Source organism: Oncorhynchus masou, chromosome 6, assembly GCF_036934945.1.
Source record: "Oncorhynchus masou masou isolate Uvic2021 chromosome 6, UVic_Omas_1.1, whole genome shotgun sequence".
NCBI lineage: Eukaryota > Metazoa > Chordata > Actinopteri > Salmoniformes > Salmonidae > Oncorhynchus > Oncorhynchus masou.
The window spans coordinates 5,368,797-5,386,041 of NC_088217.1; the positions used below are offsets into that span (position 1 = coordinate 5,368,797).

Sequence of the window (17,245 nt, forward strand, 5' to 3'; positions counted from 1 at the left end):
TAGTTCCTGCCAAGGCAGCAGCTACTCTTCCTGGGGTTTATTATGGATCCCCAATAGTTCCTGCCAAGGCAACAGCTACTCCTCCTGGGGTTTATTATGGATCCCCATTAGTTCCAGCCAAGGCAACAGCTACTCCTCCTGGGGTTTATTATGGATCCCCAATAGTTCCTGCCAAGGCAACAGCTACTCTTCCTGGGGTTTATTATGGATCCCCAATAGTTCCTGCCAAGGCAGCAGCTACTCTTCCTGGGGTTTATTATGGATCCCCGTTAGTTCCTGCCAAGACAGCAGCTACTCCTCCTGGGGTTTATTATGGATCCTCATTAGTTCCTGCCAAGGCAGCAGCTACTCTTCCTGGGGTTTATTATGGATCCCCATTAGTTCCTGCCAAGGCAGCAGCTACTCTTCCTGGGGTTTATTATGGATCCCCATTAGTTCCTGTCAAGGCAGCAGCTACTCTTCCTGGGGTTTATTATGGATCCCCATTAGTTCCTGCCAAGGCAGCAGCTACTCTTCCTGGGGTTTATTATGGATCCCCATTAGTTCCTGCCAAGGCAGCAGCTACTCTTCCTGGGGTTTATTATGGATCCCCAATAGTTCCTGTCAAGGCAGCAGCTACTCTTCCTGGGGTTTATTATGGATCCCCATTAGTTTCTGCCAAGGCAGCAGCTACTCTTCCTGGGGTTTATTATGGATCCCCATTAGTTCCTGTCAAGGCAGCAGCTACTCTTCCTGGGGTTTATTATGGATCCCCATTAGTTCCTGCCAAGGCAGCAGCTACTCTTCCTGGGGTTTATTATGGATCCCCATTAGTTCCTGCCAAGGCAGCAGCTACTCTTCCTGGGGTTTATTATGGATCCCCATTAGTTCCTGCCAAGGCAGCAGCTACTCCTCCTGGGGTTTATTATGGATCCCCATTAGTTCCTGCCAAGGCAGCAGCTACTCTTCCTGGGGTTTATTATGGATCCCCATTAGTTCCTGCCAAGGCAGCAGCTACTCTTCCTGGGGTTTATTATGGATCCCCATTAGTACCTGCCAAGGCAGCAGCTACTCTTCCTGGGGTTTATTATGGATCCCCATTAGTTCCTGCCAAGGCAGCAGCTACTCTTCCTGGGGTTTATTATGGATCCCCATTAGTTCCAGCCAAGGCAGCAGCTACTCTTCCTGGGGTTTATTATGGATCCTCATGCTCATTGAAGATAGGGAAAATAGGAGTGTCAATATCGTCCGGTATTATCCTCAGTCATTTTTCATCCAAGGTGACAGACCCCGGTGGCTTGTCATTGTTGATAGACGACAATAATTTTTTCACTTCCTCCACACTCACTTCACATAATTCAAATTTACAATGTTTGTCTTTCGTAATTTAATCAGTTATATCTGGATGTGTAGTGTCGGGGTTTGTTGCTGGCATGTCATGCCTAAATTTGCTCATCTTGCCAATGAAATAAATCGTTAAAGTAATTGGTGGGTTTTGTGATGAATGAGCCATCTGATTCAATGAATAAGGGAGCTGAGTTTGCCTTTTTGCCCAAAATGTAATTTAAGGTGCTCCAAAGCTTTTTGATATCATTCTTTGTAATTTATCTTTGTTTCATAGTGTAGTTTCTTCTTCTTTTTATTCAGTTTAGTCACATGATGTATCAATTTGCCAATAGGTTGTGCAGCCAGACTTTTTTGACATTCCTTTTGCATCATTCCTCTCAACCATTTTTTTCAATTCCTCATCAATCCACAGGGATTTAACTGTTTTTAGTCATTTTCTTAATGGGCTTATTGGGTTTAATGGGTTTTTAATGGGTTCTTAATGGGTTTATGCTTATTAGTAACTGGAATAAGACATTTCATTAATGTGTCTAGTGCAGCGTCTGTTTGCTCCTCATTACAGCAAATATTCTTTACAACAACAACATATGAATCACTACTAAACATATTGTATGACCTCTTATACACTATATTAGGCCCAGCCTGACCTCTCATACACTATATTAGGCCCAGCCTGACCTCTTATACACTATATTAGGCCCAGCCTGACCTCTTATACACTATATTAGGCCCAGCCTGACCTCTTATACACTATATTAGACCCAGCCTGACCTCTTATACACTATATTAGGCCCAGCCTGACCTCTTATACACTATATTAGGCCCAGCCTGACCTCTCATACACTATATTAGGCCCAGCCTGACCTCTCATACACTATATTAGGCCCAGCCTGACCTCTTATACACTATATTAGGCCCAGCCTGACCTCTCATACACTATATTAGGCCCAGCCTGAACTCTTATACACTATATTAGGTCCAGCCTGACCTCTTATACACTATATTAGGCCTATCCTGACCTCTTATACACTATATTAGGCCCAGCCTGACCTCTCATACACTATATTAGGCCCAGCCTGACCTCTTATACACTATATTAGGCCCAGCCTGACCTCTCATACACTATATTAGGCCCAGCCTTTGAAACTTTGGTTTTCCTAGATATAATTACTATATTGTGATCATTACATCCGATGGATTTGGATACTGCGTTAAAGCACATTTCTGCAGCTTTAGTAAATATGTGATCAATACATTTTGATGAATTAATTCATATGCTGTTTGTAAATACCCAGGTAGGTTGACTGACAACCTGAAGCAGGTTTCACACATGTTAGCACTTGGTGGTCTATAGCAGCTTCCCACCAGAATGGGCTTTAGGTGAGGCAGATGAACCTGTAGCCATATTACTTTACAGTATTTTACATCAGACCCTCTCTAATCTTTACAGGAATGTGGTTCTGAATATAAACAGCAACACCTCCACCTTTGGCATTTCTGTCTTATGTTATAACCTTGTATTGCTACCACTGTATCATCAAAGGTATTATCTAAGTGAGTTTCAGAGATAGTCAGAATATAAATGTCATCTGTTACTATTTGGGTGGATCCCATCCTCCTTAATATATTTGGTATGCTTGTCATCAACAAGGACGAGACTAGTTTAAAACAAGCTATGCTTCCAGAAGGTATCAACATTGTCAATAAAGGTTTCACCCACAGAACTGCAATAGTCTGGTAGCCAGTTACGGAGGGATAACAGTCTGTTGAACTGTTCAATGCCACGATTTAGGGAGGGCAGATGGCGAGATATTATGGGGTGTTTGTTGGTGTCAAGCAGAGAACCAATCAGTTCTGTAATCCATCTTCAGCTGTTCTGAGCTGCCCTTCATAATGTCCTTGAATCCCACACGAATTATGATAGACTCAATTTCCTGATGCAGGTTTATAATGTTTGGTAGCAGCTTATTGATGTCCTGATGCAGGTTTAAAGTGTTTGGGAGCAGCTGATTAATGTCCTGATGCAGGTTTAAAGTGTTGGGTAGCAGCTTATTGATGTCCTGATGCAGGTTTATAATGTTGGGGATTGATGTCCAGTACTTGTGCTCCTGGGTACCACAACGTTTTAGTTCCAGGGACTGAGACATTTCTCACCGTTGAACTGTCCAATACAACTGCTGGAGAGGGGGATGGAAAAATCTGCCCATCCATTCCTACCCCTCACACAATTGGTTGAACCTTTCACTGGCCCACGAGAAGCAGGATAGCGTAGGCCCGCTGCTCCTGGCGATAGGTCCTAACACAGCAGGCAGTGCCCCATCAAATCCAGAGAGAGGGATAAGGAGCCGAAACTCTAAGCCGCTGCTGGAGTCAGCACAGTCATCGCAGACACAGGCAGTCCCAGAGATGAAGGCACAGATCAGGCACTAGTGAGGCGAAGCTGTTCCTCATGTCAGTCTGCGTCGAACCTGGAACATTGCAACTCCGGATTGGAACATTGGAACTCCGGATTGGAACAGTGGAACTCCGGATTGGAACATTGCAACTCCGGATTGGAACATTGGAACTCCGGATTGGAACATTGGAACTCCGGATTGGAACATTGGAACTCCGGATTGGAACATTGGAACTCCGGATTGGAACATTGGAACTCCGGATTGGAACATTGGAACTCCGGATTGGAACATTGCAACTCCGGATTGGAACATTGGAACTCCGGATTGGAACTCCGGATTGTCAGTATTGTCCCACATAAGAGCATAGCACACACAGCTTCTACAACGCTGGCGAAGTGGGCTCCATTGCAACCTAGCTAGCTGTATCCCTGTGGCTACTGTATGTGTAGCCAGTCTATTGTGACTGTGACTCCAGCAGATGTAAAGTAAATTACATTTAAATTCTAGTCAATTCAGGAAGTGCAATGAATTTCCAATTCCAATTATTTCCAATGCTTTTCAATGAGCAAAATCTGGAATTGGAATTTGGTTTACTTTATGAATTGACTGGAATTGAAACGCAAATGATCCCAATCCTGGGCTCCAGTATATTAGTGTATATGCAGACAGCCTACTGTTGGTTTGGCTGCAGTACTCCGGTAAACTGAGGGAAACTCAGTGTGCGAACCCAAGCGACAACAATTTGCTGTAGCCTACGATTGACATACTTAACCATTTCCCTAATAATTTGTCAGTTATTTTAAATGGTTCTATGTCTAGCAGCGTCAGTGGAGCTCTTGCACAGCCGGAGATGTTATGATGTGGAGACAAATCTGCTCGTGTCAGCATGTTGTGTTGTTGGGAGCAGGATTCCTGTCTGGCTGCCAAAAGGCAGGCGGCCATAGAGGAGATGGCAAGGCTACTGTATCACTGCGAGGCTCTGCCCCAAATGTCACACTATTTCCTATATAGTGCACTACCCATAGGGCCTTGATCAAAAGTTGTGCACTATATAGGGAATAGGGTGTGTTTTGGGGGGGGACACACAGGCAGCTATTAAGGATACGAAATGCTACTGTATGATGTCTCTCTGAACCTGGACAATCGTTGACCGGGCTATAGGAGCGATGCCAAACAGCTAGCTAACGCTCATAGTCATCTACTCTAGGAGCAGGTTGAGTCAAAGTACCGTAGCAAAACCCTGTTTGGTTACCTAGCTTATCACATCACATTCAGAGGTTAGTCTATCCTATGGTTGGCCTATTCAGAGGTTAGCCTATGCTATGGTTAGCGTAGTCAGAGGTTAGCCTATCCTATGGTTGGCCTATTCAGAGGTTAGCCTATGCTATGGTTAGCATAGTCTATCCCACTGTAGCATAGCCTATCCCACTGTAGCTCTCCCAGATTGAGCCAGAGTAGGAGTTTGAATCAGCTGGCTAACCAGTTTCCTACACTTTTACAGATGCAGTACCTTCAGTTGATCATCAAGTTGTTTCAGGAATTTTCCAGCGCAGCCTTAAATGAAAACTTGTGTATTCAATAGTTTGTCGTTTCCACTTTAGAATTTCAGACTTGATTTGCCCTAATGAAAAAATGTATCAACCCCTACAAAACATGTCCATTAATTATAATCCACAATTCACATTCCCTGTTGCTGCAGGTTTGTTTATCTGCAAAAACTGGCTCAAATAACGACATGGAATCTGTACTATAATCTGGTGTTCATGGAGAATTGACAACAACTAAGTGTTGTGTAAGTGGCAGTATACTTGTTTCATGCTAATTACAGTATCGTCATGACATATTTTACAGTATAATAGTTTCATGCTAATTACAGTATCGTCATGACATATTTTACAGTTTAATAGTTTCATGCTAATTACAGTATTGTCATGTCATATTTTACAGTATAATAGTTTCATGCTAATTACAGTATTGTCATGTCATATTTTACAGTATAATAGTTTCATGCTAATTACAGTATTGTCATGTCATATTTTACAGTATACTTGTTTCATGCTAATTACAGTATCGTCATGTCATATTTTACAGTATACTTGTTTCATGCTAATTACAGTATCGTCATGACACATTTCAGAAAGTGTTCCTAGTTTTGTGAGGTCAGCATTGTCCGTTCATGGACTCCATGGCAGCCATATTGAAATACAATGAAGTCACTTGGTATTCCCTGTGGATGTCTTTCTGGCCTGGTCCCAAACCTTAAGAGTTGAACCAGGGCCAGACTGGTCCCAAATCTGCATGTGATACCTTGCCAACGCGTATGGTCATTGACATGCATGACAACTCGGCTATAGATCAGATCTGGGACCAGTGTGGCCCTAATTCAACTCTTAAGGTCATTGTCATGCCAACAGCACTTTAACAGATCTGGGACCAGGCTAGACCCAGGTCTGGCATTTGATTCTTCTTCAGTCAGGACCCCAGGTAGGACCCCAGTCAGGACCCCAGGTAGGACCCCAGTCAGGACCCCAGGTAGGACCCCAGGTAGGACCCCAGTCAGGACCCCAGGTAGGACCCCAGGTAGGACCCCAGTCAGGACCCCAGGTAGGACCCCAGGTAGGACCCCAGTCAGGACCCCAGTCAGGACCCCAGGTAGGACCCCAGGTAGGACCCCAGTCAGGACCCCAGTCAGTACCCCAGTCAGGACCCCAGTCAGGACCCCAGTCAGGACTCCAGTCAGGACCCCAGTCAGGACCCCAGGTAGGACCCCAGTCAGGACCCCAGTCAGGACCCCAGGTAGGACCCCAGTCAGGACCCCAGGTAGGACCCCAGTCAGGACCCCAGGTAGGACCCCAGGTAGGACCCCAGGTAGGACCCCAGGTAGGACTCCAGTCAGGACCCCAGTCAGGACCCCAGTCAGGACCCCAGGTAGGACCCCAGTCAGGACCCCAGTCAGGACCCCAGGTAGGACCCCAGTCATGACTCCAGTCAGGACTCCAGTCAGGACCCCAGGTAGGACCCCAGGTAGGACCCCAGGTAGGACTCCAGTCAGGACCCCAGTCAGGACCCCAGTCAGGACCCCAGTCAGGACCCCAGGTAGGACCCCAGTCAGGACCCCAGTCAGGACCCCAGTCAGGACCCCAGGTAGGACCCCAGTCATGACTCCAGTCAGGACTCCAGTCAGGACCCCAGGTAGGACCCCAGGTAGGACCCCAGGTAGGACTCCAGTCAGGACCCCAGTCAGGACCCCAGGTAGGACCCCAGGTAGGACCCCAGTCAGGACCCCAGTCAGGACCCCAGTCAGGACCCCAGTCAGGACCCCAGGTAGGACCCCAGGTAGGACCCCAGGTAGGACCCCAGTCAGGACCCCAGGTAGGACCCCAGGTAGGACCCCAGTCAGGACCCCAGTCAGGACCCCAGGTAGGACCCCAGGTAGGACCCCAGTCAGGACCCCAGGTAGGACCCCAGGTAGGACCCCAGGTAGGACCCCAGTCAGGACCCCAGTCAGGACCCCAGGTAGGACCCCAGGTAGGACCCCAGTCAGGACCCCAGGTAGGACCCCAGTCAGGACCCCAGGTAGGACCCCAGGTAGGACCCCAGTCAGGACCCCAGTCAGGACCCCAGGTAGGACCCCAGGTAGGACCCCAGTCAGGACCCCAGTCAGGACCCCAGTCAGGACCCCAGGTAGGACCCCAGTCAGGACCCCAGGTAGGACCCCAGTCAGGACCCCAGTCAGGACCCCAGGTAGGACCCCAGGTAGGACCCCAGTCAGGACCCCAGGTAGGACCCCAGGTAGGACCCCAGTCAGGACCCCAGTCAGGACCCCAGTCAGGACCCCAGGTAGGACCCCAGTCAGGACACCAGTCAGGACCCCAGGTAGGACCCCAGGTAGGACCCCAGTCAGGACTCCAGGTAGGACCCCAGGTAGGACCCCAGTCAGGACCCCAGTCATGACTCCAGTCAGGACCCCAGGTAGGACCCCAGGTAGGACCCCAGGTAGGACTCCAGTCATGACCCCAGTCAGGACCCCAGGTAGGACTCCAGTCAGGACCCCAGGTAGGACTCCAGTCAGGACTCCAGTCAGGACACCAGGTAGGACACCAGGTAGGACCCCAGTCATGACCCCAGGTAGGACCCCAGTCATGACCCCAGGTAGGACCCCAGGTAGGACCCCAGGTAGGACCCCAGTCAGGACTCCAGTCAGGACACCAGGTAGGACACCAGGTAGGACCCCAGTCATGACCCCAGGTAGGACCCCAGGTAGGACCCCAGGTAGGACCCCAGGTAGGACCCCAGTCAGGACCCCAGGTAGGACCCCAGGTAGGACCCCAGTCAGGACCCCAGGTAGGACTCCAGGTAGGACCCCAGGTAGGACCCCAGTCAGGACCCCAGGTAGGACCCCAGTCAGGACCCCAGGTAGGACCCCAGGTAGGACCCCAGTCAGGACCCTAGGTAGGACTCCAGGTAGGACCCCAGGTAGGACCCCAGGTAGGACTCCAGTCAGGACCCCAGGTAGGACTCCAGGTAGGACCCCAGGTAGGACCCCAGTCAGGACCCCAGGTAGGACCCCAGTCAGGACCCCAGGTAGGACCCCAGGTAGGACCCCAGTCAGGACCCTAGGTAGGACCCCAGGTAGGACCCCAGTCAGGACCCCAGGTAGGACCCCAGTCAGGACACCAGGTAGGACCCCAGGTAGGACCCCAGGTAGGACCCCAGGTAGGACCCCAGTCAGGACCCCAGGTAGGACCCCAGTCAGGACCCCAGGTAGGACCCCAGGTAGGACCCCAGTCAGGACCCCAGGTAGGACCCCAGGTAGGACCCCAGGTAGGACTCCAGTCAGGACCCCAGTCAGGACCCCAGGTAGGACCCCAGTCAGGACACCAGTCAGGACCCCAGTCAGGACCCCAGGTAGGACCCCAGTCAGGACCCCAGGTAGGACCCCAGGTAGGACCCCAGTCAGGACCCCAGGTAGGACCCCAGTCAGGACACCAGTCAGGACCCCAGGTAGGACCCCAGGTAGGACCCCAGTCAGGACCCCAGGTAGGACCCCAGGTAGGACCCCAGTCAGGACCCCAGTCAGGACTCCAGTCAGGACCCCAGGTAGGACCCCAGGTAGGACCCCAGGTAGGGCCCCAGCAGCACTGGAAGACTTATTAGCTGCCACTCCAACCCCAGAGTAGTGAAGGAACCAGACTGGTTTCAACAGTGTTCTGCCCTGGGTCATGGGTACTGGACCCTGGGTACTGGGCCCGGGTTCTCTGGGTACTGGTTTCTCTGGGTACTGGGTTCCCTGGATTCCTTGTGTACAGGGCCCTGGATTCACTGGGTTATCTGGGTACTGGGTTCTCTGTGTATGGGCTATGGGTTCTCTGTGTATGGGCTATGGGTTTTACTGGGTTTTCTGTGTATGGGCTATGGGTTCTCTGGGTATGGGCTATGGGTTCTCTGTGTATGGGCTATGGGTTCTCTGCGTATGGGCTATGGGTTTTACTGGGTTCTCTGCGTATGGGCTATGGATTCTATGTGTATGGGCTATGGGTTCTCTGTGTATGGGCTATGGGTTCTCTGTGTATGGGCTATGGGTTCTCTGTGTATGGGCTATGGTTTTTACTAGGTTCTCTGTGTATGGGCTATGGGTTCTCTGTGTATGGGCTATGTGTTCTCTGTGTATGGGCTATGGGTTCTCTGTGTATGGGCTATGGGTTCTTTGTGTATGGGCTATGGGTTTTACTGGGTTCTCTGTGTATGGGCTATGGGTTCTCTGTGTATGGGCTATGGGTTCTCTGTGTATGGGCTATGGGTTCTCTGTGTATGGGCTATGGGTTTTACTGGGTTCTCTGTGTATGGGCTATGGGTTCTCTGTGTATGGGCTATGGGTTTTATTGGGTTCTCTTGTGTATGGGCTATGGGTTCTCTGTGTATGGGCTATGGGTTATCTGTGTATGGGCTATGAGTTCTCTGTGTATGGGCTATGGGTTCTCTGTGTATGGGCTATGGGTTTTACTGGGTTCTCTGTGTATGGGCTATGGGTTCTCTGTGTATGGGCTATGGGTTCTCTGTGTATGGGCTATGGGTTGTCTGTGTATGGGCTATGGGTTATCTGTGTATAGGCTATGGGTTCTCTGTGTATGGGCTATGGGGTCTCTGTGTATGGGCTATGGGTTTTACTGGGTTCTCTGTGTATGGGCTATGGGTTCTCTGTGTATGGGCTATGGGTTCTCTGTGTATGGGCTATGGGTTGTCTGTGTATGGGCTATGGGTTCTCTGTGTATAGGCTAATGGTTCTCTGTGTATGGGCTATGGGGTCTCTGTGTATGGGCTATAGGTTTTACTGGGTTCTCTGTGTATGGGCTATGGGTTCTCTGTGTATGGGCTATGGGTTCTCTGTGTATGGGCTATGGGTTCTCTGTGTATGGGCTATGGGTTTTACTGGGTTCTCTGTGTATGGGCTATGGGTTCTCTGTGTATGGGCTATGGGTTCTCTGTGTAAGGGCTATGGGTTCTCTGTGTATGGGCTATGGGTTTTACTGGGTTCTCTGTGTATGGGCTATGGGTTTTACTGGGTTCTATGTGTATGGGATATGAGTTTCACTGGGTTCTCCGTGTATGGGCTATGGGTTCTCTGTGTATGGGCTATGGGTTCTCTGTGTATGGGCTATGGGTTTTACTGGGTTCTCTGTGTATGGGCTATGGGTTTTATTGGGTTCTCTGTGTATGGGCTATGAGTTTCACTGGGTTCTCTGTGTATGGGCTATGGGTTTTACTGGGTTCTCTGTGTATGGGCTATGCGTTTCACTGGGTTCTCTGTGTATGGGCTATGGGTTTTACTGGGTTCTCTGTGTATGGGCTATGGGTTTCACTGGGTTCTCTGTGTATGGGCTATGGGTTCTCTGTGTATGGGCTATGGGTTCTCTGTGTATGGGCTATGGGTTTTACTGGGTTCTCTGTGTATGGGCTATGGGTTTTACTGGGTTCTCTGTGTATGGGCTATGAGTTTCACTGGGTTCTCTGTGTATGGGCTATGGGTTTTACTGGGTTCTCTGTGTATGGGCTATGAGTTTCACTGGGTTCTCTGTGTATGGGCTATGGGTTTTACTGGGTTCTCTGTGTATGGGCTATGAGTTTCACTGGGTTCTCTGTGTATGGGCTATGGGTTTTACTGGGTTCTCTGTGTATGGGCTATGAGTTTCACTGGCTTCTCTGTGTATGGGCTATGGGTTCTCTGTGTATGGGCTATGGGTTCTCTGTGTATGGGCTATGAGTTTCACTGGGTTCTCTGTGTATGGGCTATGGTTCGGGGAACACATAGATGATCAATGCCCAGGGTTGGACCCAGTTCTCTACGGGCCTCTCTCTCTCACTGTAGACCCAGACCCTCAATCACCGAATCACCTAATTGATAACGCGCATGAAATATGCAACGATTTGTCAGTTTGTCTTGTGCAGGGTTGGGGGTCAATTCCACTGCACAGAAAACCCCAATTGAAACTGCAGTTGATCCCAACCATGGTTTAAGATGTAATTTCTAATGTTAAAACAACATTAAAGATACCTTTTTTATGGAGATACTTTATTAATTGTGTGTCTTTCCTGATATGTTTTTGTCGTTGTTGCTCAAACAGACGTCGTGTCCTCAAGATCTCCAGTGGGATTGAACACATCGGGAAGCTACGCTGGGAACTGGCTCTGTGTCTGGCTCTGGCTTGGGTCATCTGCTACTTCTGCATATGGAAAGGGCCCAAATCCACCGGAAAGGTACAAAAACATGTTTTTCATTAGCTATGACAGTCTTATTCTCGGAACATTGCCTTTAGATTTAGATCGAGCGATGAAGCAGATCTTTCTCGTCACTTCCTGGATACAGTATTGAATTGAGTCATGTGGAAGGTTCTGCTAGTCTTTTGAACAGGGATCTCAGTATTAGACTTCACTCATGGTGAGAATATCGCCGCAATATCACTGCAATAGCACTGCAATATCACTGCATATCACTGCAATATCGCCGCAATATCACTGCAATAGCACTGCAATATCACTGCATATCGCCGCAATATCACTGCAATATCACTGCAATATCACTGCATATCACCGCAATATCACTGCATATCACCGCAATATCACTGCAATATCACTGCATATCACCGCAATATCACTGCATATCACCGCAATATCACTGCATATCACTGCATACCACTGCAATATCACTGCAATATCACTGCATAGCACTGCATATCACTGCAATATCACTGCAATATCACCGCAATATCACCGCAATATCACTGCATATCACTGCAATATCACTGCATATCACCGCAATATCACTGCATATCACCGCAATATCACTGCAATATCACTGCATATCACTGCAATATCACTGCATATCACTGCATATCACTGCATATCACTGCAATATCACTGCAATAAAACCGCAATATCTTACCTGTTGTGTGAAATGGAAATGTGTGTGTGTGTGTGGTGTGTGTGTGTGTGTGTGTGTGTGTGTGTGTGTGTGTGTGTGTGTGTGTGTGTGTGTGTGTGTGTGTGTGTGTCTGTGTCTGTGTCTGTGTGTCTGTGTGTGTGTGTGTGTGTGTGTGTGGTGTGTGTGTGTGTGGTGTGTGTGTGTGGTGTGTGTCTGTGTGTGTGTGTGTCTGTGCGTGTGTGTGTGTGTGTGTGTGTGGTGTGTGTGTGTGGTGTGTGTCTGTGTGTGTGTGTGTGTGTGTGTGTCTGTGTGTGTGTGTGTGTGTGTGTGTGTGTGTGTGTGTGTGTGTGTGTGTGTGTGTGTGTGTGTGTGTGTGTGTGTGTGTGTGTGTGGCAATGTGTTGGGTGATACCTGTTAAGAATAAGAAATAAAAGTAACAAGTAATTAAAGAACAGCAGTAAAATAACAAATGCGAGACTATAAACAGGGGGTACTGGTACAGAGTCAATTTGGAGACTATAAACAGGGGGTACTGGTACAGAGTCAATTTGGAGACTATAAACAGGGGGTACTGGTACAGAGTCAATTTGGAGACTATAAACAGGGGGTACTGGTACAGAGTCAATTTGCAGGGGCACAGATGTCGAACTAATTGAGAAAATATATACATGTAGGTAGAGTTATTATTATTATCTTTTCAGTCTCCTGAGGGGGAATAGGTTTTGTCGTGCCCTCTTCACGACTGTCTTGGTGTGCTTGGACCATGTTAGTTTGTTGGTGATGTGGACGCCAAGGAACTTGAAGCTCTCAAACTGCTCCACTACAGCCCCGTCGTTAAGAATGGGGGCGTGCTCGGTCCTCCTTTTCCTGTAGTCCGCAATCATCTCCTTTGTCTTGATCACGTTGAGGGAGAGGTTTGTAGACCTGGCACTACATTACCAGGTCTCTGACCATCGTTGTCGTTGTCGGTGATCAGGCCTACCACTGTTTGTCATCGGCAAACTTAATGATGGATGTTTTTGTTACCTACCCTTACCACCTGGAGGAGGCCCGTCAGGAAGTCCAGAATCCAGTTGCAGAGGGAGGTGTTTAGTCCCAGCGTAGTGATGAGCTTTGAGGGCACTATGGTGTTAAACACTGAGCTGTAGTCAATGAATAGCTTTCTCACATAGGTGTTCATTTTGTCCAGGTGTGAAAGTGCAGAGTGGAGTGCAATAGAGATTCCATCATCTGTGGTTCTGTTAGGGCGGTATGCAAATTGGAGTGGGTCTAGGGATTCTGGGATAGTGGTGTTGATTTGAGCCATGACCAGCCTTTCAAGCATTTCATGGCTACAGACGTGAGTGCTACGGGTCGGTAGTCATTTAGGCAGGTTACCTTAGTGTTCTTGGGACTATGGTGGTCTGCTTGAAACATGTTGGTATTACAGACTCGGACAGGGAGAGGTTAAAAATGTCAGTGAAGACACTTGCAAGTTGGTTAGCGCATGCTCGCAGTACACGTCCTGGTAATCCGTCTGGCCCTGCGGCCTTGTGAATGTTGACCTGTTTAAACGTCTTACTCACATCGGCTGTGGAGAGCGTGATCACACAGTCGTCCGGAACAGCTGATGCTGTCATTCATGTTTCAGTGTTACTTGCCTCGAAGCGAGCATAGAAGTGATTTAACTCGTCTTGTAGGCTCGTGTCACTGGGCAGCTCTCAGCTGTGCTTTCTTTACTTTTAGTCTGTAATAGTTTGCAAGCCCTGGCACATCAGACGAGCTTCGGAGCCGTTGTAGTATATGTATGTACTATTCAATCTTATTCCTGTATTGATGCTTTGCCTGTTTGATGGTTCGTCAGAGGGCTTAGTGGGATTTCTTATAAGCTTCCAGGTTAGAGTCCTGCTCCTTGAAAGCGGCAGCTTTACGCTTTAGCTTAGTGCGATTGTTGCCTGTAATCCATGGCTTCTGGTTGGGGTATGTACGTACAGTAACTGGGGGGATGACGTCATCGATGCACTTAATATTCAAGCCAGTGACTCATGTGGTGTACTCCTCAATGCCATCAGAAGAAGCATGTTCCAGTCCTGTAGTTTAGCATCTGACCACGTTTTTATAGACCAAGTCACTGGTGCTTCCAGCTTTCATTTTTTTGCGAATTTTGTAAGCGGGAATCGGGAGGATAGAATCACGGTCAGATTTGCCAAATGGAGGGTGAGGGAGAGCTTTGTATGTGTCTCTGTGTGTGGAGTAAAGGTGGTCTGGAGTTTTTTTTTTACCCTCTGGTTGCATATTTAACATGCTGATAGAAATGAGGTTTAACTGATTTAAGATTTAAAAGATTAAAGTTTCCCTGCATTTAACGTCCCCGGCCACTAGGAGCGCCGCCTATGGATGAGTGTTGTCCTGTTTGCTTATGCAGCTCATTGAGTGCGGTTTTAGTGCAGCATCAGTCTGTGGTGGGATGTAGATTCAGCCACATTCCCAGTCACATTACCGTGGTTAAATGCAGTGGTTCACACTTTTAGTTTTGTGCGTGTCAGGACCCGGTTACGAACCTGGGTCTCCGGAGTGAGAAACAGTCACTTAACCAACTGAGCCACGAATAGACAGCAGAACCCAGAAGATGAGGCAGACACAGCAGTACTTAAGACGGTGTATTTAATAAAGAAAAAATCCTAAAATGCAAAAAATGGCAAATCCAAAAGGTGGTAGGAAAAACACAAAAAAGACCTCAAAAGAAACTCACCAAAAAATAAACAAAAACAAAAAAACAGAATACCACAAGAACTTCACCCGGAATCGACAAGAGTACACAGAACACTAGGGCAGGGTGCTAACATACAAACACAGAGCACAGAACTGAGGGAAACAAAGGGTTTAAATACAATCAGGGGAAACGAGACACAGGTGCAAATAATAATGGGGATCAAGGGAAAAACATAGGGACAAAAAGCACAATGGGGACATCTACTGACCAAAACCCGGAACAACCCTGGCCAAATCCTGACAGTGCGAATGCCGCCATATCTCTACGGTTTTCCTTGTTTGGGTAGGTTTTAATAGTCACAGTGGGAATCTCCTATACACTTTCTGACAAAACTCAGTTTCTGTGTATATCAACCTCCCTGTCCTCTCACCGTGCCCCTCTCTCCCTATCCCCCTCTCCGTGTCTTGTCCCATTCCGTCCCCCTCTCCGTGCCCCTCTCTCCCTGTCCCCCTCTCCGTGCCCCTCTCTCCCTGTCCCCCTCTCCGTGCCCCTCTCTCCCTGTCCCCCTCTCCGTGCCTCTCTCTCCCTGTCCCCCTCTCTGTGCCCCTCTCTCCCTGTCCCCCTCTTCGTGCCCCACTCTCCCTGTCCCCCTCTCCGTGCCTCTCTCTCCCTGTCCCCTTCTCCGTGCCTCTCTCTCCCTGTCCCCCTCTCTGTGCCTCTCTCTCCCTGTCCCTCTCTCCCTGTCCCCCTCTCCGTGCCCCTCTCTCCCTGTCCCCCTCTCCGTGCCTCTCTCTCCCTGTCCCCCTCTCCGTGCCCCTCTCTCCCTGTCCCCCTCTCCGTGCCTCTCTCTCCCTGTCCCCCTCTTCGTGCCCCTCTCTCCCTGTCCCCCTCTCCGTGCCCCACTCTCCCTGTCCCCCTCCCGTGCCTCTCTCTCCCTGTCCCCCTCTCCGTGCCTCTCTCTCCCTGTCCCCCTCTCTGTGCCTCTCTCCCCTGTCCCCCTCTCCGTGCCCCTCTCTCCCTGTCCCCCTCTCCGTGCCCCTCTCTCCCTGTCCCCCTCTCCATGCCTCTCTCTCCCTGTCCCCCTCTCCGTGCCTCTCTCTCCCTGTCCCCCTCTCCGTGCCTCTCTCTCCCTGTCCCCCTCTCCATGCCTCTCTCTGCCTGTCCCCCTCTCCGTGCCTCTCTCTCCCTGTCCCCCTCTCCGTGCCTCTCTCTCCCTGTCCCTCTCTCCGTGCCTCTCTCTCCCTGTCCCTCTCTCCAACCTCCCTGTGCCCCTCTCCGTGCCTCTCTCTCCCTGTCCCCCTCTCCATGCCTCTCTCTGCCTGTCCCCCTCTCCGTGCCTCTCTCTCCCTGTCCCCCTCTCCGTGCCTCTCTCTCCCTGTCCCTCTCTCCGTGCCTCTCTCTCCCTGTCCCTCTCTCCAACCTCCCTGTCCCCCTCTCCGTGCCTCTCTCTCCCTGTCCCCCTCTCCGTGCCTCTCTCTCCCTGTCCCTCTCTCCGTGCCTCTCTCTCCCTGTCCCTCTCTCCAACCTCCCTGTCCCCCTCTCCGTGCCTCTCTCTCCCTGTCCCTCTCTCCAACCTCCCTGTCCCCCTCTCCGTGCTTTGTCCCCCTTCTCCGTCCCCATCTCCGTGCCTCTCTCACCCTGTCTCCCTCTTCAACCTCCCTGTCCCTCTCTCCATGCCTCTCTTTCCCTGTCCACCTCTTCAACCTCCTTGTCCCCCTCTCTGTGCCTTTCTCTCCCTGTCCCTCTCTCCAACCTCCCTGTCCCCCTCTCCGTGCCTTGTCCCATTCCATCCTCCTGTCCAAGTTCCATATCCCCCTCTCTGTGCCTCTCTCTCCCTGTCCCTCTCTCACTCTCTCCAACCTCCCTGTCTCCCTTTCCGTGCTTTGTCCCCCTTCTCCTTCCCCCTCTCCGTGTCTCTCTCTCCCTGTCCCCCTCTATCCCACCTCCCTGCCCCCCTCTCCGTGCCTCTCTCTCCCTGTGCCTCTCTCTCCCTGTCCCTCTCTCCAACCTCCCTGTCCCCCTCTCCGTGCCTTGTCCCATTCCGTCCTCCTGTCCAAGTTCCATATCCCCCTCTCTGTGCCTCTCTCTCCCTGTCCCTCTCTCCAACCTCCCTGTCCCCCTTTCCGTGCTTTGTTCCCCTTCTCCTTCCCCCTCTCCGTGTCTCTCTCTCCCTGTCCCCCTCTATCCCACCTCCCTGCCCCCTCTCCGTGCCTCTCTCTCCCTGTCCCTCTCTCCAACCTCCCTGCCCCCCTCTCCGTGCCTCTCTCTCCCTGTCCCTCTCTCCAACCTCCCTGCCCCCCTCTCCGTGCCTCTCTCTCCCTGTCCCTCTCTCCAACCTCCCTGCCCCCCTCTCTGTGCCTCTCTCTCCCTGTCCCTCTCTCCAACCTCCCTGCCCCCCTCTCCGTGCCTCTC

The 17,245-nt window shown here is 50.2% G+C and overlaps 1 protein-coding gene across 1 annotated transcript in view; it reads left to right on the plus strand.

The window, feature by feature from the left end:
- The window catches only part of slc6a11b (solute carrier family 6 member 11b), a 103,521-nt gene that overhangs the window by 15,983 nt on the left and 70,293 nt on the right, over window positions 1-17,245 (plus strand). Inside the window, exon 6 of the mRNA XM_064967448.1 lies at window positions 11,345-11,477. Within this exon, the coding sequence (XP_064823520.1) occupies window positions 11,345-11,477 (133 nt within the window). The remainder of the gene's footprint in view (window positions 1-11,344; window positions 11,478-17,245) is intronic.